This window comes from Malaya genurostris, chromosome 2, assembly GCF_030247185.1.
Source record: "Malaya genurostris strain Urasoe2022 chromosome 2, Malgen_1.1, whole genome shotgun sequence".
In the NCBI taxonomy this organism is placed as follows: domain Eukaryota; kingdom Metazoa; phylum Arthropoda; class Insecta; order Diptera; family Culicidae; genus Malaya; species Malaya genurostris.
Window position 1 is genome coordinate 348,002,659 of NC_080571.1, and position 15,329 is coordinate 348,017,987.

Genomic DNA, 15,329 nt, shown 5'->3' on the forward strand with positions numbered 1-15,329 from the left:
AAAAAGTGTCTTGCAAATAGCATTAACTTTACGTCTGCTCAGCGGATTATGTTGATCCGGGGGTTTGCGTCAGCATAATCTGCTGACGCACTGATGAGTCGAAGACGAAACGTAAACTTAATTAATTAATTAAAGGGGGTTTCAACGCAGATTTTTTTTAGATTTAAAACAAAGCTATTATGAATTGAATTTAATTCAGATTCAACTTCCGGTTCTGCAATTTCTGAATTATGAGGCTTTTAACCTCATGGTTATTCAACTCTTCGGATCAGAAAAACTCCGCACAAAAAATAAATAAATAAAACTGGCGTATAATTCCACACAAAAAGGATATAAATCTTCAAAACTGGTCTTACACATACATTTCAAATTACCTTTTATGTCGAATGAATAAACAGAATCAGGAATTTATTCAAAAAATATTACGAGTTTGATTTTTGTGCTGATTTGGCAGAACGTTTTGCTGATAATCTACGAATAGATTAGGCATCATTTTTTCATCTAATTAGAAAGCCACACACAAATGTAAAAGATGCTGCAGTTGAATTCTTGAACTTAACAGACAGTGAAACTTCGAAGATACTCTTGAATCAGGTTGGGAAAAATCAAGATAAAAAAATCATCAAATAATAATAACTAGTGAAGATGATCGCTTGTGATCTTTACCAATAAAGATCACCACTGATCTAATCCTCTTACGATCAGTTGATCAGTGATCTTTGAATCACATCGATCTTCCGTCACAGATAATCGGTAGTGATTTTGAGCTACTATTTCACTGATTTCTGTAAGATCAAATCACTGGACGATAGCCCGGATTGTATGTTCGAGCCTCGATTTGGAAGGATTCTTAGTATCAGAAGGATCGTAGCACTAGACATGCCATGATTCTGTACGCTATGAATCGGCTGCGAAGTCTGTTGAAACAGAAAGGCCAAATTCCACAAAAGGAATGTAATGCCAGGACTTTGATTTTCGATCAGCTTTGAGCATTGTAGAAGAAAATCACATATGAGCACGATCAGACATGAGAGCCGATTGATATACGTCTAAAATCGTTGATCCCGATGAGGGGTCCTACAGGAATTTTTAACTATGGATGACGCGTATCAATGAGACTTTGAAAATCATAGAAAAATTGCCAATTTTGTACCTTTGGGAAGTTTAGTGACGGGTGATAAGGAATATTAAAGGAGCATGTACATCAATGTTTTACGTCAATTCATATGCTTGAGGATGCTCAAATCGGGGAAAATTTTAAATTTGTAACTTTCCGGAATGTTCCTTCAGCTGTCCTTATCACCAGAGTTGGGAAAAATACCGGTTCCATGGTATGCTCATGCACTAATTAGATTAAACTTAATAAAACGCTATTTCACATGAATTTGATTGTAACAAGAGAAGTAACAAGAGCACAGCACTCATGTCTTGTAATAATAACGCTCCTGGGTTGGACAGAATTAAATTCAACTTGGTGAAGAATCTGCTCGACCTCGCAAAAAGACGTTTGTTGGAATTGTTCAACAAGTTTCTTGTGCAAAATATTGTCCCACCTGACAAGGCAAGTGAAAGTTATCGTGATTCAAAAGCCGGGGAAACCAGCTTCCAATAACAACTCATACGGACCCATTGCAATGTTGTCCTGCATCAGAAAATTGTTCGAAAAAATTATTCTTCGACGTCTGAACACTTGGGTCGAGACGAACGGTTTGTTGTCAGATACTCAGTCTGACATCCAAATTGCCTTCGCTCAAAAACAACAAATGGCCTCTGTATTTTTAGAGATTAAAGAAGCATTTGATTCAGTTTCCATTGGTTTTCTTTCAGACAAGCCACCAACATGAACTCCCAGCGGTTATAAATAATTATTTGCAAAACCTTTTGTCAGAGAAACGATTTTTCACATGGAGATTTGGCAACATTCAGAATTAGTTACATGGGTCTCCCGCAAGGCTCATGCCTCAGTCCGCTCCTGTATAATTTCTATGTAAACGACATTGACAGCTGTCTAGTAATCCCATGTACACTAAGACAATTGGCAGATGATGGCGTGGTTTCAGTTACTGGATCCAAAGCAATTGATCTGCAAAAACCATTGCAAGATACCTTAGATAACTTGTCCGTTTGGGCTGTTCATCTGGGTATCGAATTCTCTGCGGAGAAAACAGAGCTGGTCGTCTTTTCACGAAAGCATGATCCCGCGCAGCTTCAGCTTCATATGATGGGAAGAATGATCCAACAGGTTTTGACTTTCAAATACCTCGGGGTGTGATTTGATTCCAAATTCACGTGGGGAGGACACATTAGGTTTCTGATAACAAAATGGCAACAAAGAGTAAATCTTCTTCGAACAATAACAGGATCTTGGTGGGGTGCTCATCTGGAAGATAATATAATAAAATTGTATCAGACAACGATACTTTCAGTGATGGAATATGGATGCGTTTGCTTTAGTTCCGCTGCAAACTCTCATATTATCAAACTGGAGCGAAGTACCGTTGTTTGCGAATTGCCTTAGGCTGCATGCATTCGACACATACAATGAGTCTTGAAGTTCTGGCGGGAGTTCTCCCATTGAAAGATCGATTTTGGGAGCTTTCATCACGCCTGCTAATAAGATGTGAGGAGCTGAACCCCATGGTAATTAATAATTTCGAACGACTAGTCGAGCTTCGATCCAAACAAAATTCATGACAGTATATTTTAACCATATGTTACAGAAATCCCAAAAATAATTTCAAGTAAGCTCAGGCATATTGACTCTGAGAAAATATTTTACACGGACGGATCACGAATTGATGAAGCGACAGGGTTTGGTATATTCAACAATAATGTTTCGGTTTCATTTAGGCTTCAAGAACCAGCATCTGTTTATATAGCAGAGTTAGCAGCAGTTCAATATAGTTTGAGTGTAATCGTCACATTTCTACAAACCATTATTTTCTCTTCACAGATAGCCTGAGTGCAATTGAAGCCATTCGCTCAAACGCTGCTGGCAATAGTGAACCGTTTTTATTGGGCAAAATAAAACAGTGCCTGAACGACATATTGAACAATAATTATCTAATCACTATAGTCTGGGTCCCGGCTCATTGCTCCATTCCTGGCAATGAAAGAGCCGATATTTTAGCCAAACGTGGTGCTATTGAGGGTGAAATTTATGAGAGACCAATTGCTTTCAACGAATTCTATAGCTCGTCTCGCCAAAGAACACTTGCCAGCTGGCAAGCTTCTTGGGATAAAGATGATCTGGGTCGGTGGATGCACTCAATTATTCCTAAAATATCGACAAAGGCATGGTTCAGGGGACTGGATGTGAGTAGGGATTTCATTCGTGTGATGTGTCCAGACTCATGTCCAATCACTACACGTTAGATGCACATCTCCTTCGAATTGGACTTTCCGAAACTAATCATTGTGCTTGTGACAAAGGCTATCGCGATATTGATCATGTCGTTTGGACATGCGTGGAGTATCGTGATGTCAGATCTCAACTAATAAATTCCCTGCGTACCCAAGGTAGACTATCCAATGTCCCAGTTCGAGACATTCTTGCTTGTCGTGACCTTCCTTACATGAAACTTCTTTATCATTTCACAAAGACAATTAAAGTTTCAATTTAATAATTGACCCTTTTGAGGGTTAGTTCTGACTCTTACTGCGTCCGTTAGTTCAAATAGCAAAATTTTAATGAAAATGATGTGCTGATAAAAACAAACTCAAAATAGGTTACGAAATCAACAACAAAATGTATAAAAATTTCAGCTTATTTTATAATCTATAGCAGTTAATCGTTTGGTTCAAATAATGTTCTTAAGTAGATTTAATAATAAATAACGAAATACCTAATATGATATTTAAAAAATAAGAGGAATATGATTTATTAAACTCAAATCGTTGTGACTATATTAGTATTATATTAGGATAAGAATGCTATGTAAAGGTGATGCTACGGCGAAAAAAAACTTATGTTAATTGCCTTAAGAGATAAACGAATTTTTGGAAAAAAAACAACAAACATATCAAAAATACAAAAAAAACATTACTTTTCCAAATAAAACATGTAACCGTTTTTAGTCCGTTCGTGATCTTATATGATGTCAATTGTCTATCAGTCGGTTTATCGATAAACACAAATAACAATTTCAGTAGTGATGTTATTCCAATGTCCGCATTTCGCCAATCAATTATTCTATCACACAATCTATCTCATCGTCTCTTGATTCAGCAGGATCAAAGTGATATTTGGTAAGAAAAGTGAAGTTACGAGCTTCGAATAAAATACATTATACAAGTTACGCGTACTACTCATAGTTGGGATCATTTTGATCATGAATGATTTCTGGAGATGATAAAATAATTTGTTTCGTGATATTTGAATCATGACAACGATGACGGATTTCTTTATGTGCAGAAAGCAGATACGTTGTATGTTCTGTTTTAAATGGTAGTCTTTATTTTTTTCCGATCGAAAAAGTTTCTCTGTTCATTTTCCTATTAGTAAAAAAATTACGTTTTACTGACTCTCAACGAGGTAAACTCAAAAATAGTCGCCCCGTCAATTTTTTAATGAACACTTGGAAGAAATTTTTTAACGAACACTTTGAAGACACTTTATTTCATTTTTCTGAAAGGTTATCTCAAGTAACATTTCCAATTTTAGTAAACACTTGTAGCTCTCTTGAGTGTTTTTTTCGGTGCAATTGTCTTACCTGCATTATTTTTTTAAATCAACTCTATTTTTGAGATTTCCGACATCGAAAAAAATATTTTTATTCAAAATGTAATAGAATTGCATGAAACATAGAGATCTAGTATTATATAAAAAAGACGGTTGGGTAATGACAAAGACATAACTGGAGAACGTGAACTTGAATAAAACTGACATGAACTGAATTTAGCTGAATTAGGATTCAATTCAAGAGTCTTAGTTTAAAAATTTTAACCAGTTTTCTGGAAGTTGGCTGCTGTAGGCAGATAGAGTTCAGTTCCAAAATCCAATCCAAATGAGGATTTCAACCATGCCGGTCTTTTTTGCTGCTGCTGCTGCTGCTGGTTGAAGGCGATTGAGACTATCTCAAAACCGTCGTCCAAGTGCGAAAAAGGTAAGCAAGTGTCATGAGTTTTGTGGTCATACCAAACTGTTGAAAATTCAATCAAAAATTGCTGATCATATTTCTGATGATATGGAGAAAGTATTATGCTGCAGTGTTTGGTACAACATGAGATATTCACGATCAAGTTCTACCCATTCTTCTACAGGGTGAATTTTGGAAATGCACCCCCTCAAAAATATTTTTAAAATCGATTCTCCGGAGCTTGAAAAAATCGAAATCGGGGTTTTTTTTCTGTGCCAAATATCTTTAGAATTGTCTGAAAATCAGCAGAACTCCGGCAAAAATCAATATTTCTCATGAAAGGCGAACGGCGCATAAAAATCCACAGAAGGCTGATGAGCATAGAATCCACAGAACAAACGATCTGCACAAGTCGATTCAATACTAATTTCGATTGTGTAAAGAGGCTCAGTTTATATAGTCACGTCCATTCTATGCGAAATACAAAGAGATTCAATGTGTAAGAAATTGTTGTCTCTGTTTGCGGAATCTATGAAACATGGAAAATGATACATTGTTCGTTATTTAATAAAGTTTCAACCACCAACTATATCAAATACTAGGTGACCCGTCGAACTTCGTCTCGTCAGAAGAATTGTCAAAAGACTATAAAAGCCTGTTCGCACTATACCGGGACGTTTTTTTCCTCATCGGCAATGACTGAGCTGCCGACGTGTATTGGAATCCCGGATCCAGGATAAAATTCATTTGATTGCCACCGATATTCCTCGCCGAGTGGTCCCGTCCCGGTCGTCCCGGTCGTCTTGGTATAGTGCGAACAGGCTTTAAGTGGTCAACATTTCTCTCCATTATTTTTCTAATTACTTAACCTACAATCAACGGAATTCGACACACACTCGCTTTAGCTCAAAAAGAAGAAATATCACCAAAGATCAATGTGAAAATATGTAATACCTCTGTTAAGCGAAAATTGAACAAATGCACAGATTTCTATTCTGAACGTTTTAAGGAATTACTCATAAGTGAATGTTCACCCGACAGAACAAACTTCAAAGCAGTTTCTTATACACAAAAAATTTCTATTTTTGTGTTCGGTAATAAACTTTCCGGCAACGATCTGTAACATATTATTTTTACTGAAAGATACGTAAAATTTATCCAACTTACGGTCATCTGTCATAGAACTACTGAATATCGGAAAATCCTATGTAAAAGTTAAGATTATTTATTATTTACTGACACGGTCTGTGAACTCTGAAATGTCATTTCTCTTGACGAATTCAGTTTACGAAGCAAAAATAGAGATCTGTCAAATAACATCTTTTTTGGGACGTAAATATGTGAAAATTTATAAAAATTTGTAGAGAAAAAATAGTGGTGCAAATTGATTGCTGTGCACAAAATAAATAATACTGATTCCTGGCGGTAAATTTTCATTTAGTGAATATATTCAAAAAGCCTTCTACAACTTTTTATTTCAGCACTCTAAAAATATGAAGGGTGATCCCATATTCTACTGAATTGCATCCGAAAGATATCTGATCATTTTATTTGTAAAAATTATTTCTGGAGAGCCAATGTAATTCAATTAATTCATCACACGCAAATAAATTAATTAATCGGATGGAAATATGTTTTGAAAACAAAACTGCTCCTTCCTTTCACAGATCTACAAAACCAAATTTATCAAAAAACAGTAATACTTTACGGGTCAAGACGTTTACATAGGATTTAGGATTGTTTTGTAAATTTCGTCGGTATTGAATGATGAAGAAGTCAGTAGAATTATGACAGATCGAAGTTCAGTGGAACTGTACCGATCATTCAGCAAATAAAACTTTCACTGAACGGATTACCGAATGTTCATCTGTTTGAAAGTCAGTAAAACTGTACCGACATCCGTAAAAATAATTCGGTGTGTACAGCTTTTAAGCAGCGAGAAATTTTTCTCAGAATCTGTTCTGTACGTTCAAGTTATCAAAAAGTACCATGCGTACTTTAGAGCTCTAATAAAGTGGATATTTTCAGGTACTGTGAAACTTTTGATAACTTTTGGAGACGACGCTTAAATTTTAATTTGATATTGATCTTACCAGTTTGAACATTCTTCACAGAATATGCAACATGAAATAACAGTCTCAATTCATTATGGTAATCATCTTGAACATTGATATCTAATAGTCACTTACTGTGTGCGCTTAGTCAAATCTAAATCATTAGAAGGAAAAATGCAAGGAAAATTTCTGATTTGGTAATCTTGCCCCCGCGATGACCAATACTATTCATCTGACTCCATTGAACACAATTCATCAACTGGTAAATTATATCAAAACTTCTTCTCCTGCCTACAACGGTTTTCTAGAACAGTCATTAAGTCATTTATGTCGTTTTCGCTTGAGAAAACTGAAACTGACCCAGGGTAGTTTCATCAAACAAACACTTTTCACGAAACTGTTTTGATTTCGCACTTAGCAACGGGGGGTTGAGCAAACCTGATATAAAAATCAGATTCGAAACTGACTCGATTTTCAGTTCAACAACGTTGAAACTAGGTTCGAAACTGGCTTCAAACAAACGGTTTGACAGCAGTTAGAGTGGAAACTGTAATTTTGATACCTATTTTAGCACGTGGCTCGAAACGACGAATCACATCAGGCAAGTATGCATGTGAAATCTCCACACAAAACTATTCGTTGCGCGCCAAACGATTTTTTCTACGATCTAGTATTCTATTATCTATTCGAATCGATGCGACCTGACTACTGTTTGCACAGTTTTTTTTCGTATTATGAATTCGCATTCTTATATAGAATTCAAAAAGTAGTCCTACGTCAGTTTTACCAATTCCATCATGTTTTGGCGCCCCCCCTGGATGTTGGCACCCGAGGCGGTCGCCTTACTCGCCCCACCCTCACTACGGCACTGATTTAAGTACAATTTATTTAAAAGACACCAGGGTCCTTAGAAACTTCCGTGAAAGCTGATGTTATTGGAAAACGTTTTGTTAAGTCTATGATTTTTATATTGTTAGGACAAAATTTGCAAGACCATACTTTAACTATTGTACTATTGCAATTTAAAATCGCTTTTTGAAACACTTACAGTATATAGCAACAGCAAATAGGTAAACGAATAGCTGCAACCTGCATTTGAATGATTCATATTCGTTAGTCAGCGTATTATTAAACTGACGGTATATAACAAAATCTCGTTAAAAAGTCTCCATTCCATTGCTTCGCCCATTTCTATGTAAAAACAAATGACGACCGGCGACAGTACATTGAAATCCGTATATACCAACCAACCGAACGAGTAGTCCCGATAGTTTGCACAGAGGCAACGAGGGGCAAGACGACGAAAACCCCCTCTTACCATCTCTACTACTGCTGCTGCTACTGCTGCTGTCACGACTACTCTGTACGCTTCATTATCATCTATTTAGCATAAAAATGCGCATACAATATCGCGCATTAAGCGCGAGCGCACCTCTGATTGGAGAATAATAATATGAATATGATTTCTCCCACCCTTTTTTTCCTTCGATTCGCTTTGTATATTGTGTATGGCACCGACCAACCACGCGTGTATTGTAAGCTACTGGTTGTTGGCTTTACACTCGCTTTACCCGCCGCATTACCATATCTCTCATTCGCTCCACTTCGGCATTTTACAATACATTTAAAAAAAAATCTCGGCTCCCCCTTTTATCCGCATGTCGACCGAACACCGGACCAACACACCCCTAGCAAGAGATACGAAGATGAAAAGAAAAAAGAAACCGTCGACATAAGACACCCTCGCACACACAGTTTAAAATCTAAAAACTGCTCCGAGCCTGCTTTTTTATCACAAAAGGGGGAGCATGGCACCGCACACATACAAGCACTCTCGCGCCTACTGCAATCAACTCAGCAAGCCATGGGTAGCAAAAGCTCACTCTCTGCTGCTGCTGCTGTTGAGACTGAAAAAAGCTCGCAATGAAAAACTTAACGAAAACCCCATCGTTTTGTTGTGCATGTGGTGACAAGATAACAGACCTGAGGATCCTCTCTCTCTCACATATCACTTAGGCATCAGTGTGAGTGTGTGCTGCTTTCGCGAGAGATGAAGACAGCCCCAAAGTAGCACAGACAGAGCAGCAGAAGCAGCAGCAAAAGGAAAAACACAGGCAAATCGCGGGTGGCCACTGATCTTATTGTTTTCCTCCGTACACCGTACGGGCCGCCCTCTGGTCCCCACGTTACTCAACAGCCCGATTATCCGTAGTATATCGAAAGCGATTCCAATACGAATCGGCACATTTTCTTAGTCCCATTTGACGTTTCGATGAAAACGCATGTGCTTTTTATCGTCGATTCTGCTGTTTCTTTTTTTTTTGTTTCGTTGTTTGTTGTTGCGCTCGCTCGCTCGCTCCTTCGTTCGCGCGCCGTGGCTGGGCTCTTCGTGATAGTATTTGACGGCGACGGCAACGGCTACTGGGATAGATATCAGACAGCATCATCGTTTGATGTGTGCTTTTTTTTTTCGTTGTTCGTGTGGAACGTTATTAGAGCAAACGACACACACGCAAATGTCGCCCGTTTGACTTTTGAGGGAGTGAAAGAGCTAGGACAATCCTTCCACCCCCGGCGCGCACACACACACACCACGCGCGCGATAACACCAGGATCACCGAACCAGCTCCGAAATCTGACTCCGGTTGACTCTGCCGGGTTTTTTTTTGGAGGAACCTAACGAGGACAACAACAAAAAAATAAGTGCAAAAATCAACGTTGCTCACCTCGTCGCAGCACGGCGCAGTGGTTGCTGCTATCTTTTGATTTTTATAACTTTATTAATTAGTGTTGTTCGAGTCGAACGATGATAGATTGACAAGCACAGCACAGACCGGCTCTCGGCTCCCCAAGAAGCTTGCCAACCGCAGCGCCACAGCAGCGATCGCGTCGTCAACAACAGTACAGTTCTGCACAGCGCAGTGGTCGTTTGATACCGGCATCCGGTTTCGTGGTAGCGTGAGTCCTAATCAGAGTGTCCTCCTGTGAACACGGAATAAATCCGCACCCCGGTACGGTCGTCGTCGTGTTCCGTAGCCGATGAACTCTTGCTCCCTCTGGTCTGTGTCGCGGCTCCTGTTGCTTGTGTTTTTTTTTGGGAGGGTGGTTGCGCGCGTTAATGAGAAACGTCTCCTCCCCCCAGCGACGTAACTATCCGGCGGCCACAGAAATCCAGGACGCGTCAGAGTGAATCAATCCGGCGGGTATCGTTTTGTGCGTTGCGTCCCGATACCGAGGCCGAATCAGAATGAATAGGCAATATTATTATTCACAGGTGACCAACAATCAATTAGCCAGTCTGTGTGTGTCAAGTGTGGAAGTGTTTTGTTGACGTGTTAAAGATTCCGTTGTGGGCAGCCTCGGACGGAGGAAACAAAATTTGATTTCCAGTTGACAAGTTGTGACAGTGCGAACGGTAAAAGATGGTGTTTTTCTATAATGTGAAGTGATGAAGCGCTGATGATGATTATGATAAAGATGCAATAGCATCGGTTGATAGATAATGGAAACGAAGGCATTGCTTTTAGTTTTCATTTGAAAAAAAAAAAACAAGTGTCCGCAAAAGAAAAGAGAAAACAAAACTTCAAGTGGTACCTTGCCGACGGCAAATTTGATTACGCCTGCTTGGATGAGTGCGTTGTCTGGTGGTTTTAAACTTATTTTACGTGCTCGGAGAAACCTGGATAGCAATCATGGATCATGTTTTGTTCGGTGAGTGCAAATCATCTAATTGTTTTTCTTTTCCTTTCATGTCAATTTAGCGAGTTATACAATTAGCAATCGGTTGTTGGAGGTTTTTTTTTGCGTGCAAAGTAACTTCTTTACCTACTCTTTTACGCTGGAAATAACAGATAAATTTCTGTTAACCGAGTGTCGTTTGGACCTAACTGGAATTTTTTTTTTGATTGGTTGGAAAACCGGCTGACTGCATGTCTGAGAGTTTGCAGTCAAATGTTAAGTGATCGGTGAAAAACGGCCATCTAAATACCATTCCTTCAAGAACGTTTCTATATTTCGCATCGGGCAACGCTTAGACTCATAGTAACAATAAAATTAGTGTGAAAGACATATTTTTTTATACTAGTACTAGCTGACCCGTCGACCTTCGTCTCGTCCAAAAACTGTTCGAATTTATGGTTTTTTTTATGTCAACCTATGACTATGTAGTTAACGTTTTTCTCCATTATTTTTCTAATTATTTAACCTACTATCAACGAAATTCGGCACACATCCGCTTTAGCCCAGAAAAGAAATATCACAAAAAATTAGTGTGAAATTCTTCTGTTAAGCAAAAATTGAACAAATTCACAGATTTCTATTCTGAACAGCCCGTTTCAAGGAACAGATACTCATACGTGAATGCGGCAACGATCTGTAAAATATTATTTTTGCTGAAAGATATGTAAAATTTATCCAACTTACGGTCATCTGTCAAAGAAAATGTACTGAATATCGGAAAATTCTATGTAAAAGTTACGATACATTCATTGACACGGTCTGTGAACTCTGAAATGTCATTTCTCTTGACGAATTCAGTTGACGAAGTTTTACCAATATTCGGAAAATTAATGAAAAATAATGAAGACTTTCTGTTATCATCACTATACGTTCAGCAGAAATACACATCTGTCAAATAACATCTTTTTTGGGACGTAAATATGTGAAAATTTCTAAATTTGTAGAGAAGAAATAGTGGTGCAAATTGATTGCTGTGCACAAAATAGATAATACTGATTTCTGTCTATAAATTTTCATTGAGTGAATATATTCAAAAAGCCTTCTACAACTTTTCATTTCCGCACTCTAAAAATATGATGGATGATCCTACTTCTACATGCATTGAGTATCCGAAAGAAATTTGATCATTTTATTTGTATAAATTATTTCTGGAGAGCAAATGTAATTCAATTAATTCATCACACGGATCGGATGGAAATATGTTTTGAAAACAAAACTGCTCCTTCCTTTCACAGATCTACAAAACCAAATTTATCAAAAAACAGTAATACTTTACGGGTCAAGACGTTTACATAGGATTTAGGATTGTTTTGTAAATTTCGCCGAACGTCGGTATTGAATGATGAAGAAGTCAGTAGAATTATGACAGATCGAAGTTCAGTGGAACTCTAATCTTTCATTCAGTAAATAAAACTTTTACTGAACGGATTACCGAATGTGTTCAGCTGTTTGAAAGTCAGTGAAACTGTACCGACATCCGTAAAAATAATTCGGTGTGTACAGTTTTTAAGCAGAGAGAAAGTTTTCTCAGGATCTGTTCTGTTCTGTTCCTTCAAGTTATCAAAAAGCGTACAATGGGTACTTTAGAGCTCTAATTGAGGTTTCTATGCCCGATGATAATTGAGCGGCGGCCCTAGTGAAAAATGGGTGGCCAATATGTTTCTTGATGAAAACAAAACAATATGTAAAAGCGATTCACACGTAGCATCAGGCGACTATCACCGGCATGGAACGGTTACGGAACAACAACATTAATTGTAAGCAATTCATATGAAGAGCCATTACGTCAAGTTCACGGCACATTTTTAGGGTCGGTTACGTGAGCAATATTCGGTTAAAAAAAATAATAAGTTAATCTTGACGTCGACCGAAATCTAAATCGTGTTTAATACTTATACGTTTCCTGTTGGAAACAAACCAAGCCCATTTGCACTTGTGGTTGTAAGTGAGCTGTTAGAAAGCCTAATAAAGTGGATATTTTTTCAGGTACTGCGGAACTTTTGATTGCTTGGAGACGACGCTTAAATTTTCATTTGATATTGATCTTACCAGTTCGAACATTCTTCACAGAATGTGCAATATTAAATGACAGTCCCAATTCATTATGGTTATGGTCATCTTGAACATTGATATCTAATAGTCACTTACTGTGTGCGCATAGTCTAATCTAAATCATTAGAAAGAAAAATCTCTTAGTTTGACCTTAGCGCTTCTACAGCACAATCTTTTTATTGATTCATTTAAAAAAATTCTGATTTGTTAATCTTGTCCTCACAATGACCAATACTATTCATCTGACTCCATTGAACACAATTCATCAACTGATAAATAAGGGGACGGGTGTAGCGTGATGGGACAGTCGATGCCTTTCACGCAGCCCACCTGGGTTCGATTCCCAACCCCGCACATAGGGTCAGAAAGATTTTCTGGTCCGAAGAGGCGAATGACCTAAGATGTTAAAGCCTCTATAATTGAAACGAAAAAAAAAAAATCAACTGATAAATGATATTAAAACTTCTTCTCCTGCCTACAATGGTTTTCTACAACAGTCATTGAGTCATTTATGTCGTTTTCGCTTGATATCAAACCTAACCCAGTTTCACCCTAACTGCTGTCAAACCGTTTGTTTGAAGCTAGTTGTGAACCTATTTTCAACGTTGTTGAACTAGAAATCATGTCAGTTTCGAACCTGGTTTTATATCAGGTTTGCTCAAACCTCCGTTGCAAAGTGCGAAAACAACACAGTTTCGTGAAAAGTGTTTGTTTGATGAAACTACCCTGGGTCAGTTTCAGTTTTCTTAAGCAAAAACGACATTAGTAAGCACTAATTTTGATACCCAATTAAGGACGTGGTTCGAAATGACGAATCACATCGATCAAGTATGCAAGTGGAATCTTCACACAAAACAACTCGTTGCGCACCAAACAATTTTTTCAACAATCTAGTATTCTTTCCTTCGACGGTCAAATACTTATACAATTCGTTAAGGCACCAAACACCTATCGATGATCTAGCAAGCATAGACGACTTTTTCAACGGAAAATTCCATTGTCCATACAAAATACGAAATTACGATTTCATACTTCAAATGCATTAATAACTCCTTACGCAATCTATATATATATATATATATATATATATATATATATATATATATATATATATATATATATATATATATATATATATATATATATATATATATATATATATATATATATATATATATATATATATATATATATATATATATATATATATATATATATATATATATATATATATATATATATATATATATATATATATATACTAGCTGACCCGTCGAACTTCGTCTCGCCCGTTTTTTTTATTTTATGTTTTCGGACAGTAGAATTGTCAAACGTTGTGCTGTTAATGTATCTTTCCATTATTTTACTGATTACTTGGCTGCGATGAATTCATAAAAAAATTGTGAATATGTTAAAAGCTTTTGTTACGCAAAAATAAAGCGAATGCACCGCGAATCATCTTTTGAGTTAGTGCATCGAATAGCGATGGTTGATCTCTCTCAGATTATGGTTTCGACATATGGAATAAAAAGTGAAGCAAAAATAACTGAGATGACTACTTTTAAATTGATTAGAACAAATTTTTAAAAGCTGCCCTCGCGACTTGTAGTTCGTCACTTCTCGCTAGTCTGGTGATATTATTTAATCGTGTTTGATGAATGTTCGTAGCGTGACAATCACAGGAAAAAAAAATCCATTAACAATTTAGCGATAAAACTTTATTTTTACTTTTAATGTATGACTTCTGGTCAGTCAGTAACTATTTAGTAAATTTTTTGGTGTGGGGGAGTGTGGTGGGCATAAAAAAAAATTTAACATATCAGAGACTCGGATGTTTCGCATCGCTAAGTTCGACTCCTCTGGTAGACGGTAAAAGTTTAGATGCGAGAAATCTTCTTCTTACTTAAATGAACCTTGTTACGTCGAATTTTCCGCACTTTATCTCCAAATCCTTACTCCTCCTTGAGTACTATGGTTAGTTTGATATTGTTAAAAAATCGAATGATAAAATGAGTAATTCTTGGACATTCAAAAGTTCAAGTTACCATTCTTTTAAATATTGTATCCATTAACTTTTACATGAACACTGCATTCGTTTAATAGTTTTATCAATAGTCATCTCATTAGTCAACACCACATAATTTTGTTTAGTACCCCACCTACAATAAATGAATGGTGAAGTTCGGCACTGAGAATCTGTATCAGAAAGTTTTATATGAAAATAATGTGCAGTTCTTCTGTTATAGAGGAGTGAAGATGAGGTGTGATTGTACCAGTATACAGTTTATCGTTCGAGTCAATGCATAAATCTCACAACTAATGGTTTTCAATCCACCAGAATTTACCCGAAGCGAACGAACTTCAGCATGCTAAATTCAAAGCAAACCTCTATGATTGATTTCATTAT

General features: G+C 37.2%; 1 protein-coding gene across 3 annotated transcripts in view; it reads left to right on the forward strand.

The window, feature by feature from the left end:
* The first annotated feature begins 9,413 nt into the window (after positions 1–9,413).
* The window catches only part of LOC131432048 (protein nubbin-like), a 330,150-nt gene continuing 324,234 nt past the window's right edge, over positions 9,414–15,329 (forward strand). For 2 of the 3 annotated variants that reach the window (XM_058598088.1, XM_058598089.1), the window contains exon 1: positions 9,414–10,843. Coding sequence is in view for 1 of the 3 variants with exons in the window: in XM_058598089.1 (XP_058454072.1) it covers positions 10,825–10,843 (19 nt within the window). In the remaining 2 variants the exon portion in view is untranslated. The remainder of the gene's footprint in view (positions 10,844–15,329) is intronic. The other variant, XM_058598087.1, reaches the window with a different exon arrangement.